The sequence below is a fragment of the Vicugna pacos genome, chromosome 4 (genome assembly GCF_048564905.1).
Source record: "Vicugna pacos chromosome 4, VicPac4, whole genome shotgun sequence".
In the NCBI taxonomy this organism is placed as follows: domain Eukaryota; kingdom Metazoa; phylum Chordata; class Mammalia; order Artiodactyla; family Camelidae; genus Vicugna; species Vicugna pacos.
Window position 1 is genome coordinate 32,253,951 of NC_132990.1, and position 19,808 is coordinate 32,273,758.

General features: G+C 40.3%; 1 protein-coding gene across 1 annotated transcript; it reads left to right on the forward strand.

Annotated features, from left to right (window-relative positions):
- The first annotated feature begins 1,595 nt into the window (after window positions 1–1,595).
- Window positions 1,596–13,924, forward strand: LOC140696034 (plasminogen receptor (KT)-like). Its single transcript, XM_072959481.1, has 3 exons — window positions 1,596–3,913; window positions 10,339–10,448; window positions 13,758–13,924. The coding sequence occupies exons 1-3, from the start codon at window positions 3,798–3,800 to the stop codon at window positions 13,877–13,879; spliced, it is 348 nt and encodes a 115-aa protein (XP_072815582.1). The 5' UTR covers window positions 1,596–3,797; the 3' UTR covers window positions 13,880–13,924.
- The last annotated feature ends 5,884 nt before the right edge of the window (window positions 13,925–19,808 follow it).

Here is a 19,808-nt window from a genome sequence, read left to right on the forward strand (position 1 = left end):
CCCTCCCTCCTCCCGCATTTTCATACTCTACTCCTTCTTAGAAGCAAGTAACTAAGTGAAACCCACCATCAAAGGGGTGGGAATTAAGCTCTATCTCCTCGAAGTGAGGCTGGGAAATATTTATAGAGATGATCTGGAATTCTTCTGTACAGGATATTTTTCTCTTCCATTTATAATAGTATGGATTCATAGATATTCATTTTATACTTTGGACTGTAATCCAATATTATGTTATATATTTTTGTACTCAAATTGTTCCAACTTTGGCCATTGGGCACTCCTTTAGGTTGGCTCCTATGTCTCGTTGACATAGTCCACATACATAGTTTTGAGCATTTCCTTGCTGTCCAGCACTACAAGATGCTCTAGGCTCATTTTGTGTATTTTCTGTCCCAGTCTTAGGTCAGCCATTTCTCCAAGCAGCCCTGCTTCCTCTTACTGGAGAGTAGTCTTAGAAACCAGACTGTGGATGCTGGGTGTGCTCAGTGCTACAAGGGTGTTGTCGCCACTCTGTCCACTAGTGGACACAGCAAGGAAATACGTGTACTTACACTAACCCACGTATCATGCATACCTATAATTTTAACTTTGTTCATCTGTATCTACATTAAGCTACACATGAATTCATACTGATGTCACTGACTAATCCAATAGTACATGGTTCATTCTAGTCATTTCCCTGTGTCTTGTGTATGTGTGTGTGTGTGTGTGTGTGTGTGTGTGTGTGTGTGTAATTTTCCTCTCATAGTTAGAAACCCTGCTCCCACCCATCTCCCATCAATTTGTTCATCTCCAGTATCATATAAAGCAATTTCAGAATTGTTAACCTGTACTCTGAGAGAAATACCTTCAACATCTAGAGCATAATGTTCATGTACAGTTCCTTTTGTCTTTAGCTTCACAATTTCCAGTCAAAACACCAATTTTCAAAGTTAGTTAGGTCACTTCCTCACCCTTTACCCACTTTAGTGATGTTATAGCATATATTTATAATACAATTAGGTTGTCACCTCAGTCCACATTCCATCCTCTGGATCCTCTGACCTTCTGGCTGGTTTGTAAAGTTTGTATACACTAAGGTTCACTCTTTGTGGTATACAGTTTTATGGGTTTTCACAAATCCAGAGTGTCACGTATCCACCATGACAGCACCACCAGATTAGTTCCACCACTCTTAAAAAGACCCCTGTCCACAACATTTTAAGAGTTCCCAGAGGATCAGTTTTCAGATTGATATTTCAGCTTGATCTCTGCTGACAAAAACCATAGATTCTGAGTTCTTTCATCCCAGGCACTGGTTCTCTATCCTGGCTGCACACTGTAATTACCTGGAAAACTTTAAAAAGTACTGATGATGGTCCTACCTTCAGATCCTGGTTTAATTGGTCTGGGGTGTGGATATGGGCACTGATACTTTGAAAAGCTCCTAGATGCTCACAATATGCAGCCAAGGTTCCAATCTTGGCCGCATATGTGCCTTGATTCGATCTAGCTGTCTTTTAATAAATGATTTATTGCTGCGTCTATTTAACTTGGGGGGATATTATGAACCAACATGTAAACATTCTGAATAAGTTATGTGGCAAGGGAGAATTTCACATGCTCAATAATCACATATGCAAAAACACTATTTTTTCTTTTTGCTCTCTAACTCAAAATGAACTTCAGTTTCTAGTGATGAGGGCAAATTTAATTTTGACAAATCAAAGTGACTCAATTTCCTCTAGTTTAAAGCTGATTTCTTAGTAGATAAAGGCTTGAATTCAGCTTGGTTCCGTCCCCTTCTCTGTCCAGTTTTTCCTAGAACCAATACAGATTTGGGCCCAGGTGATTTCAGCTGGCACTGGCACTGGGGAAGCCACATCTGATGGGAGGGGGCTTTTCTGCAGTTGTTTATTTTATCAACCTGAGCTGTGCCAGGTGATTTGCTCTGCGGGTATCTGACCATAGTCTAGGTCATCACCTTTGCACTCAGGGGAGCTGCTGCTCCCTTGAGATCCAGCAACCTTTCCTGCCCAGGCCTTCGTTTACAGTCTCTACCCAAGTGTCTGTTATGGCATCACTGGGTCCTAGGCTTTGGTGACTCCCTAGTAAGCCACTTGCTTTCAATTATCAGCTACTTTCTGTGCCCCTCCCCAGGTTGACACGAGAACCTCGCAGACTACCTCCACACCCCTCAGCAGCTGAGGGGTACTGAGATGGCTTCTCTTAGTCCTTCTATAGGCCTAGATCTGCCCTGCAGCCATTTCTTCTCTATTTTAGATGCCCCTTCCCAGAATTCTCGACAGGAGGCAGGACTGCAAGTGCTCTCTGTCTGGGGATTCTCAAACTCAAACTCCATCACATCCCCTGGAGCTTCCACCTCCAAGGGGCCAAGAGACCTTTCTCCTCTTCCAGTCCCTTCCCGCAGTAGAGAAAAGGCATGCAGGCAAAACTGAGTTCCATTATTAGTCAGCCCTCCCCACCTGTGCTTTGTATGCTTGCTACCTTCTAGGTTTTGCTAATGATACACAGTGCCCAGATTTGAGAATTTAAAAAGAAAACAACTTTTCTCTCTCAAGAATGTAACTCTTTCAAAATAGTCAGTGTGGGCTTTGAGACTGTTGCTTCTCCTATGCATTTTCTGAAAATCCATTCACAAATTTACTCTCGCATTATTAGAGCAGGTAGGTAGCTAGATAGGAGCCGAGAAAGGGGGACACAGGCCAAATGGCAGGAAACCATACATCTTGTGAGCAACGAGGTCTCTGGGCAGATCAACCTCTCGAATGATAAGAAACCATACATTTTGGGTTGACAAGTGTCCTGGAGACAAACAAAGAAAAGCCGGACAAGACAGGAATCTCCACCATCAGAACGTAACCCTTCACTCATCATACCCTCATCTGAATGTAACCTTTTGCTCATTATGCCCTCATCCAACTTCCTGATCAAGACTACATAAGGACATTAAAAAAAAATCCTTCCTATCCTCAGGAAGGTGGAGCTGGGATGAAGATCAGGAAAGACAACCCCAAGACCCTCCCCACCAATGAATATTGTGCCCATTCATTTTTACACCCATATAACCAGCTTGCCAAAGAAATCCGGGGCAGCTACCCACCTGGGTTTTCCCGCTCTCCCCTTGAGAGCGTACCATCTATCGCTTAATAAATCCTTGCTTTGCTTTCTTGACCTCCGGGTCTTGTTTCTGAATTCTTTCTGAGATGAGACAAGAACCTGCTTCCCGATTACACTATGATCTGGACCGTATTTGCTTTCTATTCTAAGGCAGTGAAAGGCAGTGACTAAACTGGTGAAGGACTTGAGGCAACAAGAAAAATATGGCAAAGCAAAACGTCTATTGATGTCTCAAAATACCATCATAGCACAATGTGATATGGAACTGATATTTCAAATGAGCTTCATTTTGGAGTTGGATGGATTTGGAAAGCAAAATAATTTTAATGCAAATGGTAATAAAGGCCAATAAAGTGTATTTGTATTTAAAGGCACATAGATCTTTTCTCACATGTCATATGGTAAGCGGAACAAATATTTTAGGCTTGAATATCAAGGCTCCAGACTAGATGCATTCAAGACCTCAGGATGCAGAAGAAGAATACACATCTATTCCGTATATATTCCAGAAGGACTTCAGTCAGAGTCCCTTGAGGGCGAAAAAAAAAAAACAACAAAGATTCAAAGCCACTGAAGAATGAAAATCTACTGGAAAACACGGTTACTAACTGTACTGGGATTCAAAAGATGAGTAATTACACTGTCCTTTGTTTTGTCCTCAGCTGGAAAGGCAGCTAATGATGCAGAATGAAATGAGAGAAAGACAGATGGCGATGCAGATTGCTTGGTCACGGGAATTTCTCAAATATTTTGGAACATTTTTTGGCATTGCAGCAATCTCTTTAACAGCTGGGTATGTTTGCTGTTTACTTTAGAATTTTCTTAAATCATTTACTTGTTTTTGTCTTTGCCATTATCTTATTATTAAGTTGGCCAAGATAGGGCTTTGATCCATAGAACATATGTATGTAAACAAAGTAACCCTTATAGCTTAGTCCTTGGCAGCAACTCTGTAGAACCAGGGTAGTAATAGTTAATTCTGCCTTCAGTTTCTTAGATTTCTTCTGTCCTTTTCTCCATTCTATAAGTTAGAGAGAGGACTTATTTAACACCAAGGTAGAAAGAGGTCTCTACAGATTTACCTCCACAACCCCTAAGGGATAGATATCAATATTTAACCACTTTTAAAATGAGTAATCTGAGACTCAACATCAACGAAAGATAAACAAAACATATTTCTTATTCTACTTGATTCATTTCTAGTTGGTTAGTTTCACCTTCTTTTGAATTTTTAGGTTTTAAGTATTAAAAGTTTTTTTCTCCCTTTGCCTCTCTTGTGCTCCCTCATTCTTCAGACACAGCCAGCACTCTGTCTACTTTAATCTGAGCACCCATCCCCAACACCTCATGGCCTGTCTTTTGACTTGTGAAATAACCTACACTGTATGCAGTATGTATCTCTCTAAATAAATCTACCTTTTCTCAACTGTGACTCGCTCTTGAATTCCCTCCTGCATGAAACCAAGGACCCCCACTTGGCGGGGCACATCCCAGGGACTCAACCGAGACCTGGAACACAGCACTCCTCATGTCCCACATTCGTTTTTCCTGTATCATCTCTCTGGCGCCCTACGTGGGGCATTTAATTAAAGAAACAGGGCTCAAAGGGCATAATCTCGATCTGCCTATTGGGCTATGGCTCCCCTCCCTTCAGAGGGTGGCAGGGGGTTTCCTCCCATGCCATGCAGATTGAAGCAGCCTTTAGGTGGCAGCTGATGCTCCCTGCAAGATCTGGCAGAGACCAGCTCTCTAGCCGCGAAGTTCACCACACCCAAGGCTTTTCTCTCCTCAGTATTTTCTCATTCTCCTCTAACACCCTTTGTCTTCAGACTGGAGAAGATCTACCAACAGGACCACTCAGATATCCAAATTAAGAGCACATGGCAAGTAATTGGCAAACCGATTGGGTGAGCCTCCCCTCTGTGGCTCCTCAAGCCCAGTTCCACTTCTCTACAAGGTCTTAGTCTCAGCCCAGTTCCAAGACGCTGGAACTGTGAAAGTGGCCCCACATTATGGGACTCTGGGAATTTCCCCTTTAAAAATTTGTGGCCCCAGCGCTCCCCAAGTGCCCTCAGGATGTATGGCCTCATTGCATTCCGTAGGCAGGAGTTGCAGGAGCGCACTTCCTCAGTGGGCCGACAAATCTCTGGTATAGGAAGCATTGTGGCTATAGCATTCCCTTTTTGTCCTGGATTTCTACCTTTCAATGCTATCTATTTCCTTTCTTTCGCAGAAGGTGATCTGTTATTTGACTCAGGACCTAGGTCTCCTCTTTCCCTCTAAAGGATTTAGACTCTAGTCACCTTTTCTCCTGCTGGCCCTTGCTCCTTTCCTTGACTAGTCCAAAGGAGTCACCCCAGGCTCACGGACAGGACATCCTAAGCAAAATGTGGACAACTACAAGTATTCCAAAGGACTCCCCATTAGGATGCATATTAATTAATTGGGAAAAGTTTAAACAAGATAGTTGAGAAAAAAGGAATTAATTTTCCTTTATAATACTACACAAACTAGGGGACCAAGAGGTCTGGGAAAAAAAAAAAGGATCATTAAATTACAATACCATCCTACAGTTCGACCTATTTTGTAAAAGAGGAGGTAAACACAGGGAAATCCAATAAGTCCAAACATTCTTGATCCTATACCAAGACCCAGGTCTAAGAAGCTCCTACCAGGTAGGCCTGGCTCGTGTCCCGTCAAAGCGCCTCCCCCTACAGAAGCTTGATGTTTTAGATGACCCCCCTTATGGGTCCAGCTCCCCATGGTCCACAGCCAGGAACTCCTACTTCCCCCAGCTCTGAGGGGGAACAGTCTTCCCCACCATCTTCCTCACCAGAGGAAAGTCCTTCTAGTATTACTCGAAGTGGGGCTACCTACCAACCTCCTACTACCAAACTCTGCCCCTTAAGGGAAGTGCCAGCTGATGTTAGAGGAACAATCAGAGTTCACATCCCCTTTTCTATGGCTGATTTGGCTACTTGCAAGGAGAAATTTGGACATTTCTGTGAAGACTCCAGTAGGTTTCATGGAGGAATCTGCCAGGCTGACAATGGCCTATGAGCTTACCTGAGGGGACCTACAAGTCCTCCTCTCAATCTGCTGCACTTTCGAGTAAAAAAGCCAGATCCTCAGTGCAGCCCGGGCATATGCCGACGAATTGGCTGTCCACAATCAGGGACATATAATCTACCCTACCAGGGGGAATGCAATTTCTGACCAAGATCCCTCTGGAACTACCAACAGGGTGGTAGAGGGCTTGAACACAGAAAGTATATGGTAACTTGCCTCATAGAGGGGATAACAATGTATGTTGTTAAGCCATTCAACTATGACAAAGTCAGAGAAGTAACATAGGGAAAAGACAAGAATCCTGCCAGCTTCCAGGGCCACTTAGTGGAGGTGTTTAAAAAGTATATTAATATTAATCCCAAGACCCCTGAGAAGGAAGTCCTGGTAAATATCCATTTTACCACTCAGTCAGTCCCAGAAGTTAGGAAAAAATTACAAAAGACAGCTATGGGACCCCAGACTCTCATGAATATGCGAATGGATCTGGCATTTGGAGTATTTAACAATAGAGACAGGGTTGAAGAGGCAAGAAAGATTCAGGGACAACAGTGAAAGGCACAATTCTTAGTGGCAGCCCTAACCCCTGCACCATCTCATGGTTACTCTCACTTGCAAAGACCCAGGACATCTGGATCAGAGCTACTGTCTTGCTGACAAGGGACCTGCTTTAACTGCAGCCAGGAGAGCCACTGGAAGCATGAGTGTCCCATGTATGGGAAAAGTCCACCAGGACCCTGCTCAATATACAAACAAAAAGGTCAACTGGAAACAGGACTGCTCCTAGTCATGAAGGAGGCTTGAGGCTCCCAAACCAATCATGACCAAGAGGACAAAAGACTGAGAGGGCCCATGACCCTCCCTGGCTCCCACAGGACATCTGGTCACTTCTTTGAAGAAATCTCAGGTAATCCTTGACTTGGCAGGCAGGGAAGTTATTTTCTTGTTAAATACAGGGGCCGCCTACACTGCTAACTGATTTCCCTGGACCCTTGTCCTCCCAATCCTGTCTAATAATGGGGATCAATATAAGGCCCCAAAACAAGCACTTGCTAGGAAATTTACTTTTGCACACCAGTTTCTGCTGGTGCCTGAGTGCCCCATCCCCTCCTTGGGAGTGGACTTGTTCACTAAATTCCAGGCAATAATTCAATTCAGAAACCTTTACATGAAAGATATCCACCAAGAAAAATGACTGTTCTTGGCTTTAGGAGCCTGCCTCAGTCCCAAGCCAGTCTCCTACCCCATATTGTTTCTCAAGTGAACCCTGCTGTCTGATAAACTAATAAGGTCCCTGACAGAGCTACTAATGTTAGGTTATCATTAGAAATGGGAACGCGTGAGGCTATAGGCAAGCCTCTTCAGATCAAAGGCCAAACCAAGGAGCCATAATTTAAAAAAACTTCTCAAACCTAAAAAGGATTCTCAAAAGTGTTTGTAAATACAGTGCCAAATGGGAGGCCATTGGACTAAACTGACCATAGCTGATATTCGGAGCCGGATGAAAATTTTTAGGGAAGCCTTCTCCCCTAAGCTAAATGAGGAAACACAAAACTGTCTTCGTTTTACAAATCTAGTCTTTACAGGATAAGAGGTGTGGCTCCAGAAATAATACAAAACCCACCAATCCTTCTACCACACCCAAAACTTCCCCTACTTATGTTAAGAAATTGTAAGTATCAAAGAACCTTTTTTGGCTTTAAAGGAACAAAGCAACTTGCTTTTCTCCTCAAGCCTTTGAGATATAAATGTTTTACCTGGTCTTCTCCAGGAACCCCTATCTCACCATCTTTTTACAATACAAATTTCAAAAAGGGGGGAATAAATAATTTGAAACTTAACTTGTTAAGGACAAATAGAAATGTTGTCTCTTTTTATAGATATTAGTAAACAGGTTTAGCCATCTAGATAAGCTACTTTAATTTGTTCTGTCTTCCAGAAACCCAATTTAAATCCAACCTGTTTAGTAACTGATGGGTTTTACATTGTTATATCTGGTTCATGGCTAAAATTTTTAAATGGAAACTATAAGGTCTCTATGTATTATATGTGTGTCATAGATGTATGGTATTGGCAAAGTTAAATTGTGAAAGAGCTCTATTTTATTGGCTTTAAAAAATCAAGTGCTTATATAAATACTCAAAGATATAAAGGAAATTAGCCAAAATGAATTTCAGGTTCATGTTATCAAAAAAGTATTGAGTACTAGTACTGGTATTGAAAGCTAGCTTAAGCTGTTGGTCTAATTAATACAAACATGTCTTTAGAGTCATCAATGTTAAGTATAATACTTAAGTTGCACCTAGGCTTACTGAGGTCAAATAAGACTTTATTATACTAGTTACAAATTTGTCAACAAGGAAAGTAACTCATGTTAGAAAAAAAATTTTTCAAGAAAGAAAAGTAAACAAAATAAGAGCTTTTGGGTAAACTCTATAGGAGTTTTGTTTTGGAAATGCCTATCTAAAATTGTCTCTTCAGATTTTGGTAACTGAAATTTAAAACTAAGTTAAATTTTAAAAACTCACTATCTGTGTCATTTATAAAATATTCAAACATTATTTGCTGGGAAGTTCTAAGTTACCTACCTTTGCCTTCTTAGGAGAAAAAACTAAAGCATAAGTTTTCCAATCAAAAATGCTGGTATGACAACATATCACAATTGCTTGCTTCTTGGTTTTTTCCAGAGATTTAAGGTTTTTAAGAGTTAAAATTATAATATATGTAATCAAAGCTACTAAAATAATAAAAAAAAATTCAGTATGCTAAAAAAGTAAGATGTGTGTTTTCAGTAAAAGGTTTGCAAAAAAGAAACACTAAAAAAAAGTTTCATGCATAATTAGGATTTTAAATATTTTAACAAATTCTGAAAGTTCTTTGTAGGTCCAGCTAACCTTGAGATGCTTTAAAGGAAACACTGAGGCATCTTACATATTAAATTAACTAGGATTATTTGGTACGTTAAGTTAAATATAATCAGTCATACTTCTAGTAATTGTAAACAAGTCTCTCTTTATCAATTACAGGTGTTTAACCGTGACTTTTAAGTCTTTTGTCGTTACACACAGTTAAACTGCTGTTACAAAGGTGCGTCATCTTTAAGAAGATTCATCAGAAGTCTGTGCAAACGGTGGGTTACAACAGTCCCACATCAGATGATGGCTATGCAAGGATTCCAGCCCATACCGCCCTTTGACGCAAAAAACAAAAGGCTGCCCTGCCCCTGGGGCCCCTAGATTAGGCATTCAGAGAATTTTACTCCCTGATAGGCAGGATCAACACCCCTACAAAGCCTGGAAGTAGTTTCAAAAGATGCACTATCATTTCTCTACAACCCCATAAGATTATGGGAGTAAAATCTTTGAGGGGGAAATGGGACAGAAAGGAAGGGGGCAGGGCACAGCCTTTTAAGGAATGACAGCAATTAACACCAAAATGGTGGAAGGTACAACTCCCAGCAAGAGGGTGGGAGATTTGACTAAAATGGTGGGAGACCTTGAGCTCCATTATATGCTCACTGTAATACATTAGCATGGTAAATGGCACTCCCATAGGCTGGCCATAAAAGGTCAAAGGCTGGGCAGTGGCCCAGTCCCTGGGAATCCCAACTCCTTCTCCAGGGTAGTTGGAAATAGTACCCCGACATGTTAGCATATGAAGCTACCAAGTTTATAAAAACTAGCAACACCATGACTCCTGGCCACCTCTCTCACTCCCTCATCTTCAGAGACATCCAGCACTCTGTCTATGGAGTGTGTATCTACTTTATCCTGAGCAGCAAACACACACACATCGTGGCCTTTCTCTTGCATTCTCAAACAGCCTACACTCTATGCAATACCTGTCTCTGTAAATAAATCTACCTTTACTCAAAAATAAATAAATAAATAAATAATTTTTTTCCTAACAACAAAAAAAAAGAAACAAAAGAAAACAAAAAACAAAGCATAGACCCTGCCTAAAAAATGCACAATCTGCTGAGGGGTTAAGGGTTAGGAAATCCTATTTCCATACAAGATGTAAATGAATTAAGTAGCTTCTGAAATGGAGGATATTCTTCCAAAAGGCAGGTAAACTTTTTTTTTCATCAAGTGTAGAGATATGTATTTACAGGGAATTCCTTGATATTCATTCTTTTTGTTCTTGAATCAGAGCAATAAAAAGGAAGAAGCCAGCCTTCATCTTCCCTATTGTTCCATTAGGCTTTGTCCTTACCTACCAGTTTGACTTGGGCTATGGAACCCTTCTACAAAGAATGAAAGGTAAATCTTTGGTAAACCAGAGTCTCTATTTCTGATTCATTTTCTGATTCAAGGATCCACTCCTTATGACCCCTTGACTTATGAAGATTCTGACAAGACTCTCCCTGAGCTTCCAATGACCAATATGTCTACTTCCTCTCACACAGTGGTGTGCTGGAGGCAGCTCATACCAGCTCACAAGAACCAACTGTCAAATTTTCAGGAATTTTGTAAGCATACTGTTAATTTTGTCATTATCAAAAATTATATTATATAAAATTAAAATTAAATAAAATTTTAAAATAATATTAATCATATTAAAAATGATAAATACTCTGAATTTCAGTTTCTAATTATTTTACTATTATCTATCCTCTTAAGTTACATATATTTGTTTTCTTAAGTTATGTATATCTACTGTATCTATATGGTAAAAATACAGATACAATATACAGACACAATAAAATACAGATACAACTCTGACTTCAGTGACATCCCATTAAAATATCAGCTTGAAGTCGGTCATGGTGAGAGTATTTACACCATGGGAATCTGCAAATGCCAAATCAAAGCTTGATTTATTATTTTGTTGACTGTCTAGACTAGGATTTCAAAACTATGGGCTGGAGGCTGGCCACTTGCTTTGAAAATAAAGTTTTATTGGAACACAAACTTGTCCATTCATTTCTGAATGGAAATGACTGTGGCTGCTTTCCCACATCCATGGCTGAGCCAAATCATTGCAACAGAAATGTAAGACCCTACAAGAATAAAATATTTACTGTCTGGCGCTTTAAGTAACTTTGCCAGCTGATGGTCTAACTTAAGAAAGTGATGAAGAAAATGTTAACAATGCTGATTATGCTTTAAAGTGTGTCGCGTCCATAGCCATTACATTGTGAATAGCATAAAAATTATGCTATTATGGCACATTACTGTCCTAACATTAAAAACTGTTATCTGATGTAGCAAAGTTCACATCATTTGCAATCAAGTAAAGCTTCAACATATGTAATTATTTCACTTTTATCCTACTCACTAACATAAATGAAAACACCAACCATCACTCATGTTGAAATTATACATTCTTATCAACTGCATCTATAGGTTAGCTATGGATATAAGAGTTCCACAACAATCAATAAAAACATTCTAGAATCAATTTCCTAGATGGAATTAATGATAAATTACATTCTACATTTTATTATTCATAAATTGTATGCTACATATATTTCATATAAATAAAATTCATAATAAACTTACATACATTTTTATCCTTCTGAAAAGCTGGTTGGTAAGTATTCATCAGTACTGTGCTGTTCTCACAGAACCCTGGCTCTTATAGCTCTAGAAAATACCCCTGCAGCTACAGAAGCCATTCCTGTCTCAGGAAGATACAGTTTCCCATTAGTCTAGGATATTCATGTCTTCCAAATTCCCACCATACTACATCTCTCATGAGGATCCCTATTTCCCTGCTCCTCCAGCCTTCAACCCAGAGCATAGTGGAAACAGTACTTTCCCAAGCCTTCGTTTCTACCATCCTGTACTCTCCTGGGCTACAAGCCCACCACTATCCCTGAGGCCCTGTGGGGACCTGTAGGGTTTGGAATCCGAAAGGACAAGGTGCAGACTCCTCTGCAGGTATTGGGAGTAGGGAGCAGAACGTCTCATTCCCAGGTCTAGGGAGATAGAGGGTTTATATGTTCTTAAAAGTTCTCACTTGAAAATGGAAGGACATTTTCCACATAGAAACTATATTACAATGTCCTTTGAGTGCCATATTGGTAAACCATTGGTTCAGCTACAATATGGGCTAAACAGTTTTTTGTTGATGGTCTAGAAGTTGATTTATAGCGTTATGACTATGGGAAAAACGTATTCTGAGTTCTAAACCATGGATCTATAAATTAACTTTTGGAGTACAATCTCATTTTAAGTGGGACACTAACTGTACATAACTGATTACTACTGTTTAAACTCATTTCAGTACCCTGCTCAGTTTCATCTTACTCATCTGCTTAAGAATTCATTAATCTGAGATCAACTATGTCTCACTGTTTATAAGGACATTAGAATTCTCAGTGCCTCATAAAAATTAATATGTAGCATTAAGAAATTTCAACTCTATTACACAGCACTCACTTGACCATATTACTAATGGAGAACAAGTGTGTTTTATAAGAACATTGTGATTGTACATTTGCAAGGTAATTTCATTAAAGGTCCATCAGAGTCTACTGAATATAAAATTTTACACTTCCAAGGCATGTTGTGAGAACTTCCTGATTAAAAAAACAACTTTAGAATCCACCAGGAAACTTACCATACTAAAAATTTTAGGCTATAATATTTAGCCTTCTTAACTAGCGATGACTCTAAGACACGCACTTCATATGTAACTGAATTTATTATCAGCCATTCTGAAAATACATACTAAGAATCTGTCATATGGAAGTCACACTGACATGGAAACATCTAGTCTGTCATTAATAGCCTGCCTAATTACATACAATTTTATAGTGACTTTTAATTACTATTTAAGACTGACGGGAAAAAAAGCTGTTTGCAGATGGTTGTGATGCTGTGATAACTTGCCAATTATAGTCTGTCCTGTTGGGTCTGGAATATAAATTAAATTGTGTGCTAAAAGAGGAGGGCTTAAAGAAACAAATTGCCTTCAATCCCAAGGAGAGTTTATGGAATGGCGACAACATATATTACAGGTTTTCAAAATTTTGCTCATCTGTCGTCCACAATAAAACCTGGCAAGTATCACTGGGCCCGAGAAATTACTAGCTCTTATTTGAAAGAGGACATGTTTATAAAAATGGGTATATGTATGTGCGTGTCTATGTATGTGGATACAGACTAAAGGACATTTAATATTAGTTTGGGTATTTACAAATGGTTTTGAGTCAAAGATTAGCTTTCCTGAAAAATTAGACCTTTTAGTAAACTTTATTTTCTCTCATGTCACTTATATTAAGAGGCAAGACGAAGAATTATATGTGATTTCTCCACCCTAAACCCCTCCTAAGACAACTAATTCTTTACTTGGTATTTTTTCTCTCCTACATTTTAAAATGCTGTCTTCTGTTAAATAAAGTCTCTGGCATCTGATTTCTCTCTCTAGGAAATTTCAGAATTCATGATTGCGTTTCCTTTGGGAAGTGACTTCTGGGGACAATGGGTGACCTATTTAACTGTGAGATCTGGGGGCATGCCTCCACACACTGTTACAGCGTGTCCCTGGAACACAACAAGTAGGCCTTCTCACAGTGCCGACGGCCCCTTTGTCACCTTGCACATTTCTCTACTTTATTTAAGGTGAAGCCGAGAACATACTGGAAACAGAAAAGAGTAAGCTGCAGCTGCCAAAAGGAATCATCACTTTTGAAAGCCTTGAAAAAGCAAGAAAGGAACAGAGTAAATTCTTCATAGACAAATGAAATTATGTTTACCCACCAAATCTCAAAACACAGAATTGTTGACTTCAATCATTTTTTAATTGGTTTACAATTAAATTTTTTAAATGGTTGAGACTTTGATATAATGGATTTTATTTTAAAATAATAAAATGCAAGATGAGTTCTGTTAAACTATTTTAAAATAAAATTTATAATATTCAACACAAAATCAAGGAGGAACTCTAATCTTTCAGATTTCCTTTATATGTATGTGTATCACAAATTTCTAAATCTAAACACAATAAACTCTATTGTTTTGAATTCATGGAATAAAAGTCCTGCTACTCATCACTTCTCTGTCACTCACACTTTCCCCATCACATTAGGCTCCCATAGTTACCCCTTCTAGTTGGATTTGTGAATTCTGTCCTGTCTCCACATGACAGAAAACAACTAAAATTAATGATTATCATGTATACTGAACTTACTGTGGCCAGACACTGTCTGATTGTTGGCACATATTCTGTAATGTTCCCACAAATCCCATGAGGCAGGCATCATTTTGTAGATGTGGAAACTGAGGTACAGAGAGATTGAATTACTTCCCAAAGATCATACATGGACAAGACAGGAACATGAATGTAAATGGTTTAGCTCCACTGTTTATGCTCTAAAAGGTCTTGAAAAACTTAGGTCTTAATGCATTCTTGACACGCAAAGACAGTTGTGAAAGACAAAAGGTGAAAACATCCAAAGAATGACACAGAACATAGTTGCTAGAGAGGTGGGAAGAAGGGGAAGGTTGACTAGGATTCCCAACATTTTATTTTCCCTCATCAGGAAATTTATATGCATAAAATAATCCTATTTATGTCCATTCCTATGGTTACAAACTCTACATATGATATACTAATCCCAAGGATTTTTATTATTACTTACCATGTGTCAGGAACTATTGCAGACATTAGGGCTACATGCGTGAATGAGCACATAAGGTTATTATATCCCAGGAAGGGAGGTATATTCTAGTGAGGCATGAGAGAACTGGGGACAGAACAAATAAACACAAAGATAAACAACTTCATTTCTGATGGTGACAAATACTTCAGCAGAAATGGAACAAGATGACAGAAAAACGTAGGGGGAGGCTACTTTAGATATGGGACAGTAGTTACTGCCTCTCTACAAAGGTGACATTTGAGTTGAGATTTCAATGATACATCAGGCAGTCCTGTGAAGAGCAGGTATGGGGACAGGGAAAGTATCTCTAGGCACAGGGAAGAGCCAGGGGACAGGCTCTGAGATTTGGCATAGCCATGCAGGAGATGAAATTTAAAGGGGGGAAAAAGCACGAATACAATGTCTGATACCCTCAAGCACAACAACGTATGGTTTTGATACAATTATAGTTGTAGAGAACTAGGGCCAGTTCTTGAAGGACGCATTGAACTTGTCCATGAAGAAAAGGAGGTAAAGAGGAAGGGCATCCTGGGTAGGAGACTGATTAAAGGCAGCTCCATGCGTGCCAAGTCCAGGGATCTGGTGCTGGTAGTTTCGTTTGCCTGGAGCAAGAGGTTCCACAGAGGAGGTACTTGTTAACAAATGAGCCTGGAGGCACAGCTCAACAAACAGTCCTTGGGTGTAACACCAGGAAGTGTTCATTCTATCCTCAGAGTGATGAGCATGAAAAACTCTGCACTGGGATTTTATTGGGAGTAGTGAACTAGAGAGGAAAGATCCCATAGCCCCATCCCAACATCTTAATTAGCCCAGGGCTAATGAGGAACTGCAACGGTCCACCAGGACCCATACTAAGGCTGTGACTTTCGGGATGGATTCACAAAAATGAAAAGGACAAATGGCAGGACTGGGAACCAGTTTGAGCTTGTAGAGTAAGGAGAAGGTGATTTCCTTCATTTAATCCATATGGATTATCTGGGGCCTCTGGAGGACATGGGAAAGAAGTGATTGGGAGGCATACTGGTAATCTAACACATGCCTAAGATCTAGCACTGGTTTGTAGACCATGTCAGAATCTGGAATTACAAAGTGTTTCTTTCCTCTTAAAATTCAATCATGCTGTCCAAATATTCCTGACATAGTCTAGCCAGGGCTCAACAAGGGTGGGTTTCACTCCCTACAAGGATAAATAAGTAACTTACAGGGATTTGTGTTATTCTGCAATATAGTGAGGCCTGTCTGAGTCAACAGGTCATTCATTCTTCTTGGCTTCTTACCCTGGAACTGACCCTGAGTTCATTTTAATTGTTACTCAGTACAGCCTGTGATAAACACACATACACTCACACTTTCGTTTGCTTCCCAATTGTGTGGTGAGGTAAAAATCAAAGCAGAGTGACTAACTGATGGCTTTGCAATTCAACTATATTAAAATGTAATCAACAACACCAAGCAAAGCTGAAGTATGTTGGCGAGGGATTTTGCAATAGAAAAACAGTTGAGTTACCTCCTCTGGTATCTTGGGAGCAGCTGGTACCAAATTCTCCCTCCCTTTTTCTTTCCCATCAGCACCTGGCCAAAGACCTCCATGACTTTGCACCCTGATACACCTGGGAGTCAAAAGAGTGTAGGTAACACAGCAAGGGAAGCAGTAGCACCAGAGACAGCCACTAACTCTGCCTGAGCAACAATTCTTCTTAAGCAACCAGGGTGCCATGCCTAATTCTCTCCAGGATGGTGGTCTCCCACCTTCTCACAAACCTTACAGAGGGTCACCCCAGTGCCTGTCCCAGGGGTGCACAATCACAAACATCATCTTCATGACTGCCTCCAATCTGCCAGTGATGATTACCAGGCTAGATGAAGTGAATGGAATGTTCTAGCTGGATCCTTGGTAATTGGGACTCAAGAGCCAATCAGTTCAGGTAGTTGTTCCCACCTTCACAAATGGGAATGTGGGAGCCTCAGAAACCACCTGCTAAATACAGGCCAAACCCAGCAACATGTAAAGCTGTGGTATAGTAAATTGATGACAATTCTTGTCTTGGGAATGAGAGTATTTTAGGGTGGGAAGAGTTGGCAAAACTGGCAAAGACATAAATTATGCCCAAAGCATAAGCCTAGAGGAATTGGTCGTTCTGTCTCAGGTGGCCTTTGCCATTTCATGGAACCAATTAATTAGCCAAGAGCAGTTCATTAAAGCCAACCAGACGTCCTCAGTCATGAGTAGTCCATCTTCTTTTTGATGCAAATTCTTTTTATTGCCTCCTATTCAACCAGTTGGTTATGGCATGCCCATATGCAATATTCAACACTGCTGCTGGAGAGATGAGACTGGCAGCAGTCTATCAGTCACATACTCACAGCCCAGGATAGGAGGTCACTGCATGCCACACAAGGCTACATGGGAGCTGCACTCAGAACGGAGTGAACAACCAAGGGCTGTGTGAGGCAGGCCTTGTAGCATCAGGAGAGTGAGGTAACCCCTGGTTAATGTGACAGAATGTAACTTGCTCGGAATACTTCCACGGGCTGGCAAAGAAATGAAAGCCACTACTCAGAGATAAGCAGGAACTGTGCCTGGTGCTCTTGATGAGGGCAGTTGTATGGCTTCGGCACTTTACTGTGGGAGCAGAGTGGGGAGGGCAACTTGTGGTTAAGCCATTTAAGCCCACCTCCCAGGTTCACCTGACATTAAAGCAGCATGTAATATCTAATGTTGGGCCTTAATTTTGGACTCCGTATATTAACATTTATGGTGATCAATAAAACTAGTATATTGGGGGACCTCTTATTGAGTGTCTACTACATGACAAGCGTGTATCATCAATGAACAGAACTAAGACTCCTATTCACAGGGAGTTTCCATCTGGTGGCATGATTCTTTCTGAATATTCCCTTAGCACATATATTATTGAGTAGATAAAAGGAAAAAGAAAATAATGAAGTTCCTTATCTTTTCTAATCTCTTAACCAAGAGATTTCAAAAGGTTTGTTAACAAGAGGACTTTCTGAAGATCCCGAGTTTCTTTCATTTTGTTGTTTCAGTGTTCTTGGTAAAGCAACATGACAACCTGAAGTGAAGCACGTACACTCTATCTCTATGAAAAATACAGTCAGCACTGATTTTTGACCAGGATGCTTGAAATAATACAAAGATTCACCTCTCCTTCTTCCCCAAATCTCAAATAAATAAGAGAAATATACAAACCAAAATAGATCCAATGCAGCACTGAGTATCATGGGGATGGAGTGGGGTTGTCTGCTACTGACAGATCAGAGAAAATCGGAATTTACTATACGACATAAAGCTTGTGAAAAAACTATTAGTGGTGAAACAGAAAAGATCAGAGTCATTTTTAAAAGAACCGCTGGCCAACACCAACTGAATGTAGTAGAGGCTGGAGGGTGCTACAGATAGAAGGCTATGAACAAGAGAATTCAATAAGGGACTACAGAACTTCAGAGGCTGTCTGTCATTCAGGACAAAGATGTACGTAAGTGGACGTTCTAACCCAGAAAAACAAGGGAAGTGGCCAGGAAACATATAGCCTGGGAAGGACAAAATGCAGCCCCCCAACACAAAAAAGCAGCTCCACAAGTACTGCCCCCGCCCATGCCCCTCACCCTCTCCTCCACAAAATCCCGGGAGGCAGACAGGGCTCCTCGCCCCAGAGGCTGAATTCACTACTTCTTATTATATGACCAGTTTTTGAGTGGTACAAAGATAATCTGTGGTCACTCATCAAGTATAAGCAGTGAAAGAATTACTTTTCAAAGTTCAAAATATGTAATTCAAGAGCTACTAAAGAATACCTAAAACTCTCATGAGAAACTGATAAGTGTAAGCTTAATTTATTTCTTAGATAAAAATTTATTTCACACATATATATGTATCACTTAGGATTGTGTTCTCTATAGATAACAGAAAATGCTACAACAGTGGCTTCAAAGAAGCCTGTGGAGTAATTATCTAGCCCTGTTAAGCATCTGAATGATGCCAGCAGTGTTCTCAACAGTTTTCCTGTCAGCTCGTATTTTCCTCCTATTTTCCACACATTCTTCATCCAAAAAGGATGCTGCACCTCTGGGTCTCAGTGTTTGAGTTTCAGGTAGGAAAAGGAGGAGGCAGAAGTCTTAGTGCCTGGATTACAAAAGCAGAGGCTTTGCCAGAAACTTCCATATGACCAGAACTATGTTACATGGACACTGCTACCTGAAGGAGACTTTAGAAAAATCATTTCTACTACTAAAGATTGAGCTGAAGTAGACAGAGTTGAGACAGACAAGGAAGGGGGAAGGGTCTAGGAAGAGGCTGAGGCAGTTTCATTTACTAGCACTGTAGGTTTGCTTACTGCTTTATCCCTCCAGTGACTGTTTTAAAGACTCTGATGTTTACCTATTAACTTTCACCATGCAGAATAATTGCACCTGGAGTTGGATCCAAGGAATTCAGTGGAACCAAAGAAAGCGGGCTTTGGAATCCGGAGGACGTGACTAAGAATCTCATGTCCAACACCTACCTGATGTGTGCAGGGTGTGCATTTGGTTTTTCTCTTTAAAAGAGTTTCCTTGGTTTTCAATTTTTTTTAAGTATATTAAACGCCTCTTAGTTGTGTCCATGAACCCTGCATTTCCCTGTTACACGTAACAGTAGGGCAAGCCCACATCTGGCACATGTGCCAAAAACAAAGTCACACAAGTTACTTGACTACTCTCAACTTGCTTCCTCTCTCTGTAAAATGGGAGGATGGTCGCTTCATTGGACAGCTGTGAGGATGCTTCAAGACCACCTAAGTAAACTAAAAACTTATCCCCCTGGAAATGTACATTTTAAATGAGAAATTACTTTGCAGGATAGCCTTACAAATAGCTTATTTTTTGAAATGACTGTCAATTCACAAAAATACCATCAAATCTAAGTTTCCAGGTCTGTCCCAAACTGCTTGTCATAGGGGAAACCAGTCTAAAATCGCTACCTGTGACAATCCCACAGCTTTGGTCGGGCTTT

What these genes read in the sequence shown, in the direction of transcription:
- LOC140696034 (XM_072959481.1), top strand. Translation starts at nt 3,798, where the DNA reads ATGATGCAGAATGAAATGAGAGAAAGACAGATGGCGATGCAGATTGCT. An exon ending in GCAATCTCTTTAACAGCTGG is followed by an intron (nt 3,914 to 10,338) that starts GTATGTTTGCTG and finishes TTCTTGAATCAG; the next exon opens with AGCAATAAAAAGGAAGAAGC. An exon ending in CCTTCTACAAAGAATGAAAG is followed by an intron (nt 10,449 to 13,757) that starts GTAAATCTTTGG and finishes ACTTTATTTAAG; the next exon opens with GTGAAGCCGAGAACATACTG.